The 13,669-nt window shown below is 50.6% G+C and overlaps 1 protein-coding gene across 4 annotated transcripts in view; it reads right to left on the bottom strand.

Annotated features, from left to right (window-relative positions):
- The window catches only part of RBM19 (RNA binding motif protein 19), a 147,049-nt gene extending 133,856 nt beyond the window's left edge, over nt 1-13,193 (bottom strand). For 2 of the 4 annotated variants that reach the window (XR_007352793.2, XM_048821083.2), the window contains exons 1-3: nt 12,768-13,192; nt 1,238-1,420; nt 15-146 (exon numbers count right to left, since the gene is read on the bottom strand). Coding sequence is in view for 3 of the 4 variants with exons in the window: in XM_048821083.2 (XP_048677040.2) it covers nt 15-146; nt 1,238-1,420; nt 12,768-12,803 (351 nt within the window). In the remaining variant the exon portion in view is untranslated. Of the gene's footprint in view, nt 1-14; nt 147-1,237; nt 1,421-12,767 lie in introns of all 4 variants that reach the window. The other 2 variants (XM_048821081.2, XM_048821082.2) reach the window with 2 other exon arrangements.
- Between the last annotated feature and the right edge of the window lie 476 nt (nt 13,194-13,669).

A 13,669-nucleotide genomic window follows, 5' to 3' on the forward strand; every position in this document is an offset into this window, starting at 1 on the left:
CGAGTATGACTTACTTTCTTTGTCTCTGTGGGAGCTGAACTTGTTTTGGGCTTATCGGTGGGTTTCTCTGGTGCAGAAGGCTTCTGGGAGTATTTGCTCCAAGCTCTGGGTTTCGATGGGTCACCGAATGATTTACAGAACTCTACCTGAAAAGAGACACCAACAAGGAGGCCCCTTATAACAGGTCCTACGTTTTATTATTTCAGTTGCATTTAAAGCAGAAAGACTTAGAAACTACCATGCTAAGGGCCCATTCAGAACCATCTGTTTATGGCCCTTCAGTGGAGGGAAGTCTGTAATTATATTAATTATTTCCAGACATACTCAAACAAACTGTTCTGTTCTCCACTGTCATCCAGTGCATTGTCTCCATAGAACAAGAGAAAATGTAAATTTCTTAAATAACTTTAAGAAGCATGTACACAACTTCAGCCCAGAGATCTGAGACTTTAAATCAGCCTAGCACTGGAACAGCACTGCTGGAGCAAAGGATAGAGCAGACTAACAACCAATTCGATTTGTATTGCACACCTGAATCTGACTGCTCCTCTTACCATCAACCTGACCAAAACTAAGAAGATTTTCACCTGCCTTCCTCTGCTTGAAGATCAAATGCTGCAGATCATGCCCTACCTCTGCAGTGGCTCCCTTCGCAGAAGAACTGGTATGGTCCCACTGAGTGCATGGAAATAGGATGCTGGGGGAATGCCATATTGATCACGTTGCAGCACCCACACGGCAGATCCTCCTGTTCCTAACCCCTGTATGGACCCTGAGAACATATTCCAGCCACTGGGCCCAAGTGGCCAACAGCTCCATAGCTGCTCTGCAGCTCGTGGGGACAGAGGAAGGGGAGAATTTTATCTCCCACATATTTGCCCAGCACATGGCATGCTTATTCAGGCTGGACACTGGGCAAAGGACTCTTTCCTTAGTGTGTAGCTTCCACAGTACTCCTAGCCCTTGCCAGTGGGGGAGCAAGAGACTAGGACTCAAACCCGGCTCCATGAACAGCAGCAGGGATAATTACTAACACAAGTCACTGGAATGCCTGATAATCACCCCACAAACAAGGCTCCACCACTGAAGTATATATAGCCAGCTGGGTTTAGTGAATCTCCTCTCCTCCTCTGCACAGACACAAACACAATTAGTTCATCCTAAAGAGTAAAATAATATCAAGTGGCAAACTTCTCCCAGAGAGAGAAACAAACATTTCATTTTAAGACCAACTCACCGTTATTCTGGCCATGTCTATGAAACTCTTGTTGAAATGATTCATTGCCATTTTGGCTTCATCTTCGGACTTAAAGCCGATAAATCCAAACTTGCGGAACTTGCCATCCTTGGTGAATTTCAGGCTGCAATCAGTCAGCGTGCCAAAGGCTGCAAACAGCTTCCGGAAGCGATCCTCCTTCATCTGTAAAAAGAGGACAGGCACCAGGGAGGCAAATTATTTATAGCACATCAAAAGGGTGGTAGGTGGTTTATAGACAAGTCTTTGCACTGAAAAGCTCACAGTTGAAGTACACGAGGACTTCATCTTTATGGTGCCTCAGAAACACAATGTTTAGGGCACCACTGCTGTAGCCCTTATCGCCCTAATACTGAAGCACAGGTTATGTTGATAACAGTCAAATTCCCTCTCAGTTTGCAAGCCAGTCCTGTTGTCTCTATATCTGTCTGTCAGCCTGCAAGATCTTCAGAGCAGGGGCTTGGTATCTGGTGCCTTGTAAAGCACAAGTATGTCACTGATTCAGAATAAACAGCAACCCCTACATGACTTCCATAACTCAGCCTAAGAAGTAAGCTCCCCCTTGACCATGGTTAGGTTCCTAGCATAATGGTCAGTGAGAGTGAGACCCTTCATAACAAAAAAGCAGAGCAATCCCCAAATTGTGCCCCCCAGTCCTGCAACTTAGGGGCACCCCCTAGCCTTTGTCCCTCCAGCCCTACTCCCAAAGAACTCACCTTAAACCTGGCCCCAAACCCTCCTTGCCCTTCTCCAATATGGGATATCCCCCCACACTGGCCTCTCCCTCCCCGCCCCCCTGCCAAGGCTTTAGCCCACGCCGCACCACATGGGACCCCTCCGACTGTAATCTTCCCTCCTCCTCCTCGCCAAGTGCACCCCCCAGTTTACCTCTACTCCCCCCCGGACCCTAACCATCCCTCCCCATGTTGAACCCTTCCCTCGCTTCACCTCTCGTCCCCAGGGCTACATCCTACCCTCCTCTGCACATAGGGCCACCACGCAAGGCTATGCTCACCCAGTTGTTGGTGACACTGGGCACTACTCTAGGTAACTCGGGAGGGTGGAAGACCACGAGTGTCAGTGAAGCCCCCTTGCTCTAGGCCCAGGCAAACTGAAGCCCCTCCGCTCCTTAAACTTTCTGTGACCCTGCAAAACCACGAGGAAGCTAGCACACAAACAGACAGGTTTGCACATGGCTTGCTAGCCAAGGCCAGCTTCGGCCTGGAAAACGTATAAATAAGGCAGAAATGTTTCGCAAAAAACAGTAACAAATAGAACCAAATAAGGCAAGGCTCGGGCAACGCCACTGAGGAAAAACACAACTGGCTGCTTTAGCTAATTGGCTACAGTATTGTACGGGGCAACAGGTAATTGGTTGCATAAGCTTGTGTAGTAAACTAGGCAAAGATATAAAATGTATACTGAAATCTGCATGCGGGGCTGCAGGACTTGAAACAGTTCAGTCTCCCTGTGCCCTATCTAAAGCTTCAAATAAATCTCTCCGCTTCTCCACCCCATTGTGGTCATTGGTGCGACGCACACCGGGCAACGAACCCAACTGTTGCTTGCCTCGGGCACTCTGTGCCGGCAACAGTTCTTGGAGCCCAACGTGGGGCTCGAGGCTGCTATTTAGCCTTGCCCGGACCCCTCCTGGTGGTCGACGGACTGCGGCGACAACCGACGCCCAGCGGGCACCGGTGAGTTCATCGGGAGGCCTCAGAGGAGACGCGATTTGCTCGACCTCGGAGGGCACAACGGTGCAACGCGCCCCTATAGTGGAGAAGCAACTGCAGGCGATGGTGGGAAACCAGTCCCTTGAAAAAGGTAGGAACAGTCCAGTGGTCTGGACTTTCTCTGTTAAGACCTGGGGACGCCCAGTGTCGTCCGGAAATATGGGACAGGGACAGAGTACTACAGGCAGGGCACAGTGCACGCCCCTAGAATGCATTCTAGCAAACTGAAAAGTGTTTGGATCGAATCCAATAACAAAAAGCAAATTAAAAAGGTTTTGTACAGTAGACTGTCCTCAATTTTGGCTAGAGGACCAGGAACGGTGGCCACCGGGAGGATCAGTCAATTATAATACGATCCTCCAATTAGTTCTGTTTTGTCAGCAAATGGGTAAATGGAATAAACATCTGTATGCGCAGGCGCTTATGGCTTTAAGAGATAGAACAGACGTTCTACAGAGATGTAATTTGACTCCAACAGGACCGGTAGTAGCTAATGTTAGCCCCCAGAACCCCCCCCAATGTTGTAATGGCAGATTCAGTGTCCCCCTTCGGCCCCCACACCCCCACCTTATAAGGGTAGAATGCCTTGGGTTACAGAGATTGCCCCCTCGGTGGGACTCTATCCTTTGATTACCGAGACCGTTGTGGCTCGCCCAGGGGCAGATGGACGCCAGACCACCACCATGCAAGTTTACACCCATGTGCCATTCAATCCAGTAGACGTAGCAGCTTTTAAAACACAGGCTGGGGAATTCTCAACGAACCCAAGCTGGTTTATTTCAGTTTTCGAGGGGTGCCTCAATAGTCACAAGCCGGATTGGGACAACTTTAATACCCTCCTGAAAACCTTGTTGTCTAAGACACAAAAGGGATCCAAATAATGTCCCCATTGCCGAGGACGCGGTCCCCCTAGCAGATCCCAGGTGAAACCCAAATGACCCCGTACTCATGACCCATCTCACCTCCTATAAGGAGTTACTTTTGCATGGACTCCGACACTCGGCTGTCCGACACAACAATTGGGCAAAACCGTATAAAATAATACAGGAACCAAAGGGAAGTCCGGTTGCCCTTTTACAGCGCATTCGGGATGCCATTTGGCAGAATACTAACGCAAACCCCAATGGGCCTGACTATGGCACAGATTTTAAAAACTGCAAACCAAGCTTACAGTCTAAAAAAGAAAAAAAAAAAAAAAGGCAATGTAAAATACTGGTAGCAGCAGTGCAGGCTGGCACAAAGGGAAGACCCCGGGATGTTAAGAGTGGACGGGGAGGAAGGAACAGAGGACGAGAACGTCCGGGCCCGCAGGAGAGACTTCTGGGTCGCAACCAGTGAGCCTTATGCCGGAAAAAGAAACACTGAAAAAATGAGTGTCCTGAAAGGGAGCGTGCCCCCATGATGGCGGCAGGGGAGCAGAAATAGGGGTGTCAGGGGAGACGCACCGCCCTGCCCCCAGAACCCCGAGTAAAAATGCGGGTGGAAACCTCGAATATAGATTTTTTAGTGGACTCTGAAGCGGCATGGACTGCCGTGAACCGACCCCTTCAGTTGCCTGTGGCAGATTCCCTTACCGTGGTGGGCGCCACAGGCAGAGGCACCAAGTGCCCAGTGTATGCCCCAGCGAAATGCGCTTTGGGAAACAGAACTCTCTCTCACAAGCTGGTATACCTCCCTGACTGCCCAACGCCTCTGCTGGGACGGGATCTGCTCTGTCGCCTACGCGCCACCCTGCATTTTACTGAGGATGAAATAACCCTTACCTTACCCCCCGAGAATGCATGAATCATGTCCCTTGCAGTTGAATCCTCAGCTCTACAAGCCCCAAAATGAAGCCAGTGGGAAGACCACGTGTACCTCTTAGTGTGGGCAGCAGGGGTCCCAGGAAAGGCCACCCACCAAACCCCCGTCAATGTTCAGCTCATGCGAGGGAAGGGCCCAGTGCAAATCAAGCAGTATCCAATCAAAAGGAAAGCCAGAAAAGGTCTGCAGAAGACTATAAATCGGTTCCTAACGTACGGCATCCTGCAAAAATGCCAGTCAGCCTGGAACACTCCCATTTTGCCCGTACAAAAGCCTAATGGCACATATCAATTGGTACAGGACCTAAGGGCGGTAAATAAACGGGTTAAAACTCTGCACCCCCTTGTCCCGAAGCTGTATACACTACTGGCTTCTACAGGGGGACCGTATACCCATGTTTTGGTCCTCAATCTAAAAGACGCTTTCTTTACCATTCCAGTTGACACCCCCTCTCAGGAAATCTTCTCCTTCAAGTGGAAGGACCAAAAAAGGGTTAAAAAGCAACTTTGCTGGACAGTGTTGGCCCAGGGATTTAAAAAGTCCCCCACCCTCTTCGGCCAGGCTTTGGCCAGGGACCTAAAGAAGTGGGACAATAAGGGAAAGGCCCTCCTTCTGCAATATGTAGACAATTTGTTACTTGCCACTGTGGGCCTCTCTCCCTGCCTTGAAGCCACCATAAGCCTCCTGAACCATATTGGGCTCCAAGGATATTGGGTTGCACGGAGTAAGGCTCAAATCGTCCTCCCAAAAGTACGGTACCTAGGGTTTCACAAACGGCAAGGGGAGCGCCAGCTTTCAAACAAAAAAAGAAAGCTATATGTCAAGTCCCTACCCCAAGCACTCGTAAACGGCTCAGGGCTTTTCTGGGTATGGAGGGCTTTTGCAGGATCTGGATCCCAGAGTTTAAACTATGGGCTAAACCATTATATAACTGTGTCAAGGGAACGGATCACGATCCCTTTCACTGGTCCCCAAAAGCCAACAAGGCATTTAGAATCTTTAAAAAAAAAAGGTAATGAAAGCTCCAGACCTGGGTCTGCCGGATCTCTCTAAGCCATTTCAATTGTATATACGTAAACAAAAAGGGGTGGCCCTGGGAGTCCTAACCCAGTTGTTGGGGACCTAAAAACGTTCCGTGGCTTATTTTTCTAAACAACTGAATCAGGTTGCAAAGGGTTGGCTGGCATGTTTACGGGCAGTCGCGGCTACTGCCCTAGTACTCGAGAAAGCCAAAAAGCTAACACTGGAAGGGGTTATGCAAATATATACTCCCCATATAGAATCATAGAATATCAGGGTTGGAAGGGACCTCAGGAGGTCATCTAGTCCAACCCCCTGCTCAAAAGCAGGACCCATCCCCAATTAAATCATCCCAGCCAGGGCTTTGTCAAGCCTGACCTTAAAAACTTCTAAGGAAGGAGATTCCACCACCTCCCTAGGCAACGCATTCCAGTGTTTCACCACCCTCCTAGTGAAAAAGTTTTTCCTAATATCCAACCTAAACCTCCCCCACTGCAACTTGAGACCATTACTCCTTGTCCTGTCCTCTTCCACCACTGAGAATAGTCTAGAACCATCCTCTCTGGAACCACCTCTCAGGTAGTTGAAAGCAGCTATCAAATCCCCCCACATTCTTCTCTTCCGCAGACTAAACAATCCCAGTTCCCTCAGCCTCTCCTCATAAGTCATGTGTTCCAGACCCCTAATCATTTTTGTTGCCCTTCGCTGGACTCTTTCCAATTTAACCACATCCTTCTTGTAGTGTGGGGCCCAAAACTGGACACAGTACTCCAGATGAGGCCTCACCAACGTCAAATAGAGGGGGACGATCATGTCCCTCAATCTGCTCGCTATGCCCCTACTTATACATCCCAAAATGCCATTGGCCTTCTTGGCAACAAGGGCACACTGCTGACTCATATCCAGCTTCTCGTCCACTGTCACCCCTAGGTCCTTTTCCGCAGAACTGCTGCCTAGCCATTCGGTCCCTAGTCTGTAGCTGTGCATTGGGTTCTTCCATCCTAAGTGCAGGACCCTGCACTTATCCTTATTGAACCTCATCAGATTTCTTTTGGCCCAATCCTCCAATTTGTCTAGGTCCCTCTGTATCCTATCCCTACCCTCCAGCGTATCTACCACTCCTCCCAGTTTAGTATCATCCGCAAATTTGCTGAGAGTGCAATCCACACCATCCTTCAGATCATTTATGAAAATATTGAACAAAACCGGCCCCAGGACCGACCCCTGGGGCACTCCACTTGACACCGGTTGCCAACTAGACATGGAGCCATTGATCACTACCCGTTGAGCCCGACAATCTAGCCAACTTTCTATCCACCTTATAGTGCATTCATCCAGCCCAGACTTCTTTAACTTGCTGACAAGAATACTGTGGGAGACAGTGTCAAAAGCTTTGCTAAAGTCAAGATACAATACATCCACTGCTTTCCCTTCATCCACAGAACCAGTAATCTCATCATAAAAGGCGATTAGATTAGTCAGGCATGACCTTCCCTTGGTGAATCCATGCTGACTGTTCCTGATCACTTTCCTCTCATGTAAGTGCTTCAGGATTGATTCTTTGAGGACCTGCTCCATGATTTTTCCGGGGACTGAAGTGAGGCTGACTGGCCTGTAGTTCCCAGGATCCTCCTTCTTCCCTTTTTTAAAGATTGGCACTACATTAGCCTTTTTCCAGTCATCCGGGACTTCCCCCGTTCGCCACGAGTTTTCAAAGATAATGGCCAATGGCTCTGCAATCACAGCCGCCAGTTCCTTTAGCACTCTCGGATGCAGCGCATCCAGCCCCATGGACTTGTGCACGTCCAGCTTTTCTAAATAGTCCCTAACCACCTCTTTCTCCACAGAGGGCTGGCCATCTATTCCCCATGTTGTGATGCCCAGCGCAGCAGTCTGGGAGCTGACCTTGTTCGTGAAGACAGAGTCAAAAAAAGCATTGAGTACATTAGCTTTTTCCACATCCTCTGTCACTAGGTTGCCTCCCTCATTAATTAAGGGACCCACACTTTCCTTGGCTTTCTTCTTGTTGCCAACATACCTGAAGAAACCCTTCTTGTTACTCTTAACATCTCTCGCTGGCTGCAGCTCCAGGTGTGATTTGGCCCTCCTAATTTCATTCCTACATGCCCGAGCAATATTTTTATACTCTTCCCTGGTCATATGTCCAACCTTCCACTTCTTGTAAGCTTCTTTTTTATGCTTAAGATCCGCTAGGATTTCACTGTTAAGCCAAGCTGGTCGCCTGCCATATTACTATATGGTCCAAGCCCTGCTGAATACCAAGGGTGGTCTCTGGCTCACCCAGGCTCGGATAGCTCGGTATCAGGCTAAGCTGTTAAAGAACCCTGAGGTCACCCTGCAGCCTTGCCCCACCCTCAACCCAGCAACCCTCTTGCCAGAAACAGAGAAACAGAAACACAACTGTTTAGAAATCATAAATGCCCAATACTCCAGCCGCCAGGACTTAAAAAATCAGCTGCTCCCAAATGCGGATTATAAGTGGTACAGAAATGGTAGCAGCATTGTCATAAATGGGCAAAGGAGGGCGTGTTAGGCTGTCGTAACCCTCCATGATACCGTAGAGGCCAAGGGGTTGTCCACCGGGACCTCTGCCCAGCTGGCTGAGCTGGTAGCCCTGACCCATGCGCTCAAACTGTCAAAGAGAAAGCGGGTCAACATTTTTACCGACTTAAAGTGTGCCTTTGGGGTGCTACATGCCGATGCTGGCCTGTGGAAGCAAAGGGGAATGCTAACGGCCCACGGCTCCCCAGTAAAGTACAGGCCCCAAATTCCCCAGCTCCTAAAAGCCATACAACTCCCCTCAAAAGTAGCGGTGGTATACTGTAAAGCTCATCAAAGGAAAAATCAAGACGTGGCCAGGGGCAATGCCAGGGAGAACAGAGAAGCCAAGCATGCCACCACCTTGACTCCACCGGAAGCTAAGAATGCCCACATGCATACCCTTATCCCATCAGTGGGGAAGCTTCCAACCCCTCAGTACTCTGGGGAAGAGAGAAAACTAGCTAACAAACTCGGTCTTCAGAAAAAAGAGGGATAGCTTCATTCCCCGGAAGGAAAAATCCTCCTACCGAAGGGCCTAATCCGGCCAGTACTGCAGCAGCTACACCAAACCACTCATGCTGGCAGGAAGGCCCTTATCCAGCTAATGGAAAAATACTTCTTGACTTCAGGACTCCGACCCCTGGCTACCCAGATACAAGCTGACTGTTTAGTCTGCCAAAAAATAACCCTCGGCCAGGACATCCAGTAACACCAGCTACCTTGGAATCCAGGCCCCGAACTGGAGTGGCAAATAGATTTTACTGAGTTTCCCCAAACTCAAAGGTTCAAATATCTCCTCGTCTTGGTGAATCAATTCAGCGGATGGCCTAAAGCCTTCCCATGCCGTAATTGCACTGCCAAAACAGTGGCCCTCAAGTTTGTTAGGAAAATTATTCCCCGCTTCGGACTCCCCCAACGGAAAAAAATCTAACTATGGAACGCACTTCACATCAAAAATCGTTCAAAACATCTCAGATGCCTTACAGATCCCCTGGAAACTCCACACGCCATGGAAACCGCAGGCCAGTGGTGTAGTGAAGCGTACCAATCAAACCCTTAAGCAACACCTCTCAAAAGTGTGCCAAAAAGCCTCCCTGCGATGGCCCGATGCTCTGCCCCTTGTCCTGCTCCACGTCTGCGCTCTCCCAAAGGGTAAATTAGGGCTTAGTCCCTTTAAAATTATGTTTAAAAGGGCATGGCCTATAAATGGAAAACCAGTTCTGGCAGGAAAGTGGAAAATGGGGTGTGGTTTTTTGTCTCAGCATATGTGCTCTCTGTCTGCTGTTCTCTCTTCTCTCCACAGGTATACCAAAGACTCCCAGCCTCTTCCATTAAATGCCCCCGTCCACTCCTTGCAGCCAGGTAATTCTGTGCTTGTTCGTACCTGAAAGGACAAGCCTCTCCAAAAAAAGTGAAAGGGACCCCACACCGTCCTGCTGGTTTCCCACACGGCGGCAAAGGGACACAAAAACTGAATCCATCACTCTTGCCTGAAGGCGGTGCCTACTCCTCCCCCAGCGGAACGGTGAACCATCCAGCCCATCACCACATCACCCTCCAACAATCTTGAACTCAAATTATTGTTTAAAAAAACATAAGCATGGGGAGGGGGTGGGGGGGCTACAAGGGCATATACACCATGAGGTCTCTCATAGTGGGTGTCATTTGCCTAGTATTCCCCATATCTCTCGCTCTAAAAAAAAGATAAATAAAAAACGTTAATTTCAATGTAAATACCTATAAGGCCTCAAAATCGCCTTTGCCCGTAAATTTAATCTATCCAACTGCTGGATATGTTCCCAGATCCCCTACCATGTGGCCAGCTTCCCTTGGAGGGCAACTGCCCCCAATTGGTCAGACCTCTGTGATGGGTGGATAAAAGCAAACGCCACTCGGTTGCAAACACAGCCCACCTTAACAGAAAACTGTACTAAAGAGGCCAAGTTTAGTAGCAACACTAATCCCTGGAAACCCTACTGAAATGCGACCCATGCCCCCAAACCCATCCAGCTACGCTCCGTCCCCATGGGCCTCCTTTGTTATCGCCAGGAAGCCACTGTTAACCATACCTGGTTTGCTGGTAATAGTACCTGTCAGTATTATTTGTCCCCGTCCACGAATACCACTATTCCTCTATGTAATAGTGCTGGCCAAGACACAGGCGAAGGGCTTCAATATTATACCCCCTTAAAAGCCGCAGCCGACAAATGGGGCCACAATGGCAAGGCAGCCAACGAACAGTCCTTTTATGTCTGTGGTAACTCAGCCTATAAATGGCTACCCCACCGTTGGCACAAAAACTGTTATTTGGGACACCTTACCCCTCCCCTTCGGGTCATGGCCCACCTCCCATCGGGCTGTCCCTGGCATCAGTGGTCCCTGTATGCCACCTTCGAACCCCTTAGTAAAAAAAATAAATTCGGTATAATCCTTCTCCCAGCATATGGGGTGGGTAAATTGGCCAAGCTCTATTGCCAGCTCTCTGTATTCCTCACCAAGTTAGCCAATAATACCTTGGCCATAACGAAAAGCCTCAACACGAAACTTTATCAACTCCGGTTGTTGTTCCTGCAAAACCGCCAGGCCCTAAATTACCTTTTGGCTGCACAGGGCGGGGTGTGTGCCCTAATTGGAAATAAATGCTGTACATATGTCCCAAAAAAGTCACAGGATATTAACAAGCACATCCTGTCAGCCAAACAGGCTCTTAACCAATAAAAAGCCCTAAAAAAAAAAGCCCACTATTTTTGACTCACTCTGGGAATGGCTGCCCAACCTGGGGGAAGGCATTATTCGTCTCCTGGTCACAGGTGCCGTGTTGTGTATTATCATTCTCCTCTTGCTTGTTGTAAAACACACATATACAAAATATGTGCCTCCCGCGCCACAAAAACCCCATTATATCCTCTTGTTAAGAATTCTAACTCCTCAGCACTTAATCACTTATTGTCCTTAAAATATAAAAAAAACTCAGTTGTTGAGTTGAGTTGTTGCAAGCTTGTTAAGTGTTCTCAAAGAAGGGAGTTGTTGGTGACATTGGGCACTACTCTAGGTAACTCGGGAGGGTGGAAGACCACAAGTGTCAATGAAGCCCCCTTGCTCTAGGCCCAAGGCAAACTGAAGCCCCTCCGCTCCTTAAACTTTCTGTGACCCTGCAAAACCATGAGGAAGCTAGCACACAAACAGACAGGTTTGCACATGGCTTGCTAGCCAGGGCCAGCTTCGGCCTGGAAAACGTATAAATAAGGCAGAAATGTTTCGCAAAAAACAGTAACAAATAGAACCAAATAAGGCAAGGCTCGGGCAACGCTACTGAGGAAAAACACAACTGGCTGCTTTAGTTAATTGGCTATGGTATTGTACGGGGCAACAGGTAATTGGTTGCATAAGCTTGTGTAGTAAAGTAGGCAAAGGTATAAAATGTATACTGAAATCTGCATGCAGGGCTGCAGAATTTAAAACAGTTCAGTCTCCCTGTGCCCTATCTAAAGCTTCAAATAAATCTCTCTGCTTCTCCACCCCGTTGTGGTCATTGACGCGACGCAGTTGGGCAACAAATCCAACTATTGCTTGCCACAGGCACTCTGTGCCGGCAACACCTTCCCCCCTAGTTCACCTCCTCCTTGGTCTATAGCCATCCTTCCTCCTCCCCCAGTCCCTCCTCCCAGATTTACCTTTGCCCCCGAAAAGACGACTCTCCACCCCCGGGCTATGCCCATTCCCCCACCTACCCCAAGAGGGGACTTCCCACCAGAGCTCAGGTTTCAGAGTAACAGCCGTGTTAGTCTGTATTCGCAAAAAGAAAAGGAGTACTTGTGGCACCTTAGAGACTAACCAATTTATTTGAGCATGAGCTTTCGTGAGCTACAGCTCACTTCATCCGATGCATACTGTGGAAACTGCAGCAGACTTTATATACACACAGAGATCATAAAACAATACCTCCTCCCACCCCACTGTCCTGCTGGTAATAGCTTATCTAAAGTGATCATCAAGTTGGGCCATTTCCAGCACAAATCCAGGTTTTCTCACCCTCCACCCCCCCACACACACAAACTCACTCTCCTGCTGGTAATAGCCCATCCAAAGTGACAACTCTCTACACAACGTGCATGATAATCAAGGTGGGCCATTTCCTGCACAAATCCAGGTTCTCTCACCCCCTCACCTCCCTCCAAAAACCACACACACAAACTCACTGTCCTGCTAGTAATAGCTCATCCAAAGTGACCACTCTCCCTACAATGTGCTTGATAATCAAGGTGTGCGCATTCCCCCGCCTCCCCCCCCAAGTGGGGAACCCCCCAGGGCTATACCCATCCCCCCCCCAAGTGGGGACCCCACGGCGGGACCCCCCCAGGCGGATCACCCCCATTCCCCCGCCCCGGACTCACCCCGCTCGGCAGGTTCTTCACGATGAGACGCGACATGGCGGGGAGGGGCCCTGGGCCCGCCTGTTCCCCACTCAGAGACGGAGCCCCCCGCGCTCAGCACTGCTCACGCCTCCCGCTGGCCACCGCCATCTTGCCCGCAGCGAGTCACGTGATTGCCCCAACGGCAGCACGGCACGCACGTGCGAGGAGGCCAAAGGACGGAGAAACCTTACGGGAAGGGGCGGGGGAGGGTCGGTCCCCCCCTTCGTGTAGCTAATGCGCATGCGCGAAGCTGGGACCTGCTCCTGTCGGCGCAGTGCCGAGGTGCGGTCAGCAGCGGGCGCTGGCAGACGGGGGAGGTTGCAGCCCCGAGCTACGGGGCGGGAGCGGGCTCAGTCCTGGCCGGCTCACACCTGGCTTGGAGTCTCCGCCCAGGCTTGGGGCCCGCGGGCAGCGGCGCATGCGCACCCAGGGCCGGGGGCGGAGGGGGGAGCCTGCCTTGCGCGTGGCTGCGGCACCGCCGGGGGTCACCTCACACTCGCCGCGCTGCGCTTGGGTGTGTCTGTGCTCAGGTCCCTCCCCAGAAACGTCCCTTGGCCCGTCCAGCGCCTGGAGCCGCGGGCAGCCGCCGTGGCCGGAGTCAGCCCCGCGCACGCGGGGGCATTTCCGGGGAAACCCAGCGAAGACGTGTCTCCTCTTCCCAGCCGGCCTTTGGTGCCGTCCTCCCCTGCCCGCCCGGCCCCGGCCCCGGCCCCTTCTCGCCCGGCCCCGGCCCCTTCCCCTGCCCCGGCCCCTTCTCGCCCGGCCCCGGTTCTCGTCTCCCAAGGGTGAAGAGCTTTTGCCTAACCCCGGTTGCTGGGCTCCACACGGGGGCCCGGGTGAGACGGAACCGCCCGCAGCACGCCGGAGCTCAGACTGGATGC

This window comes from Caretta caretta, chromosome 15 (assembly GCF_965140235.1).
Source record: "Caretta caretta isolate rCarCar2 chromosome 15, rCarCar1.hap1, whole genome shotgun sequence".
In the NCBI taxonomy this organism is placed as follows: Eukaryota; Metazoa; Chordata; order Testudines; family Cheloniidae; genus Caretta; species Caretta caretta.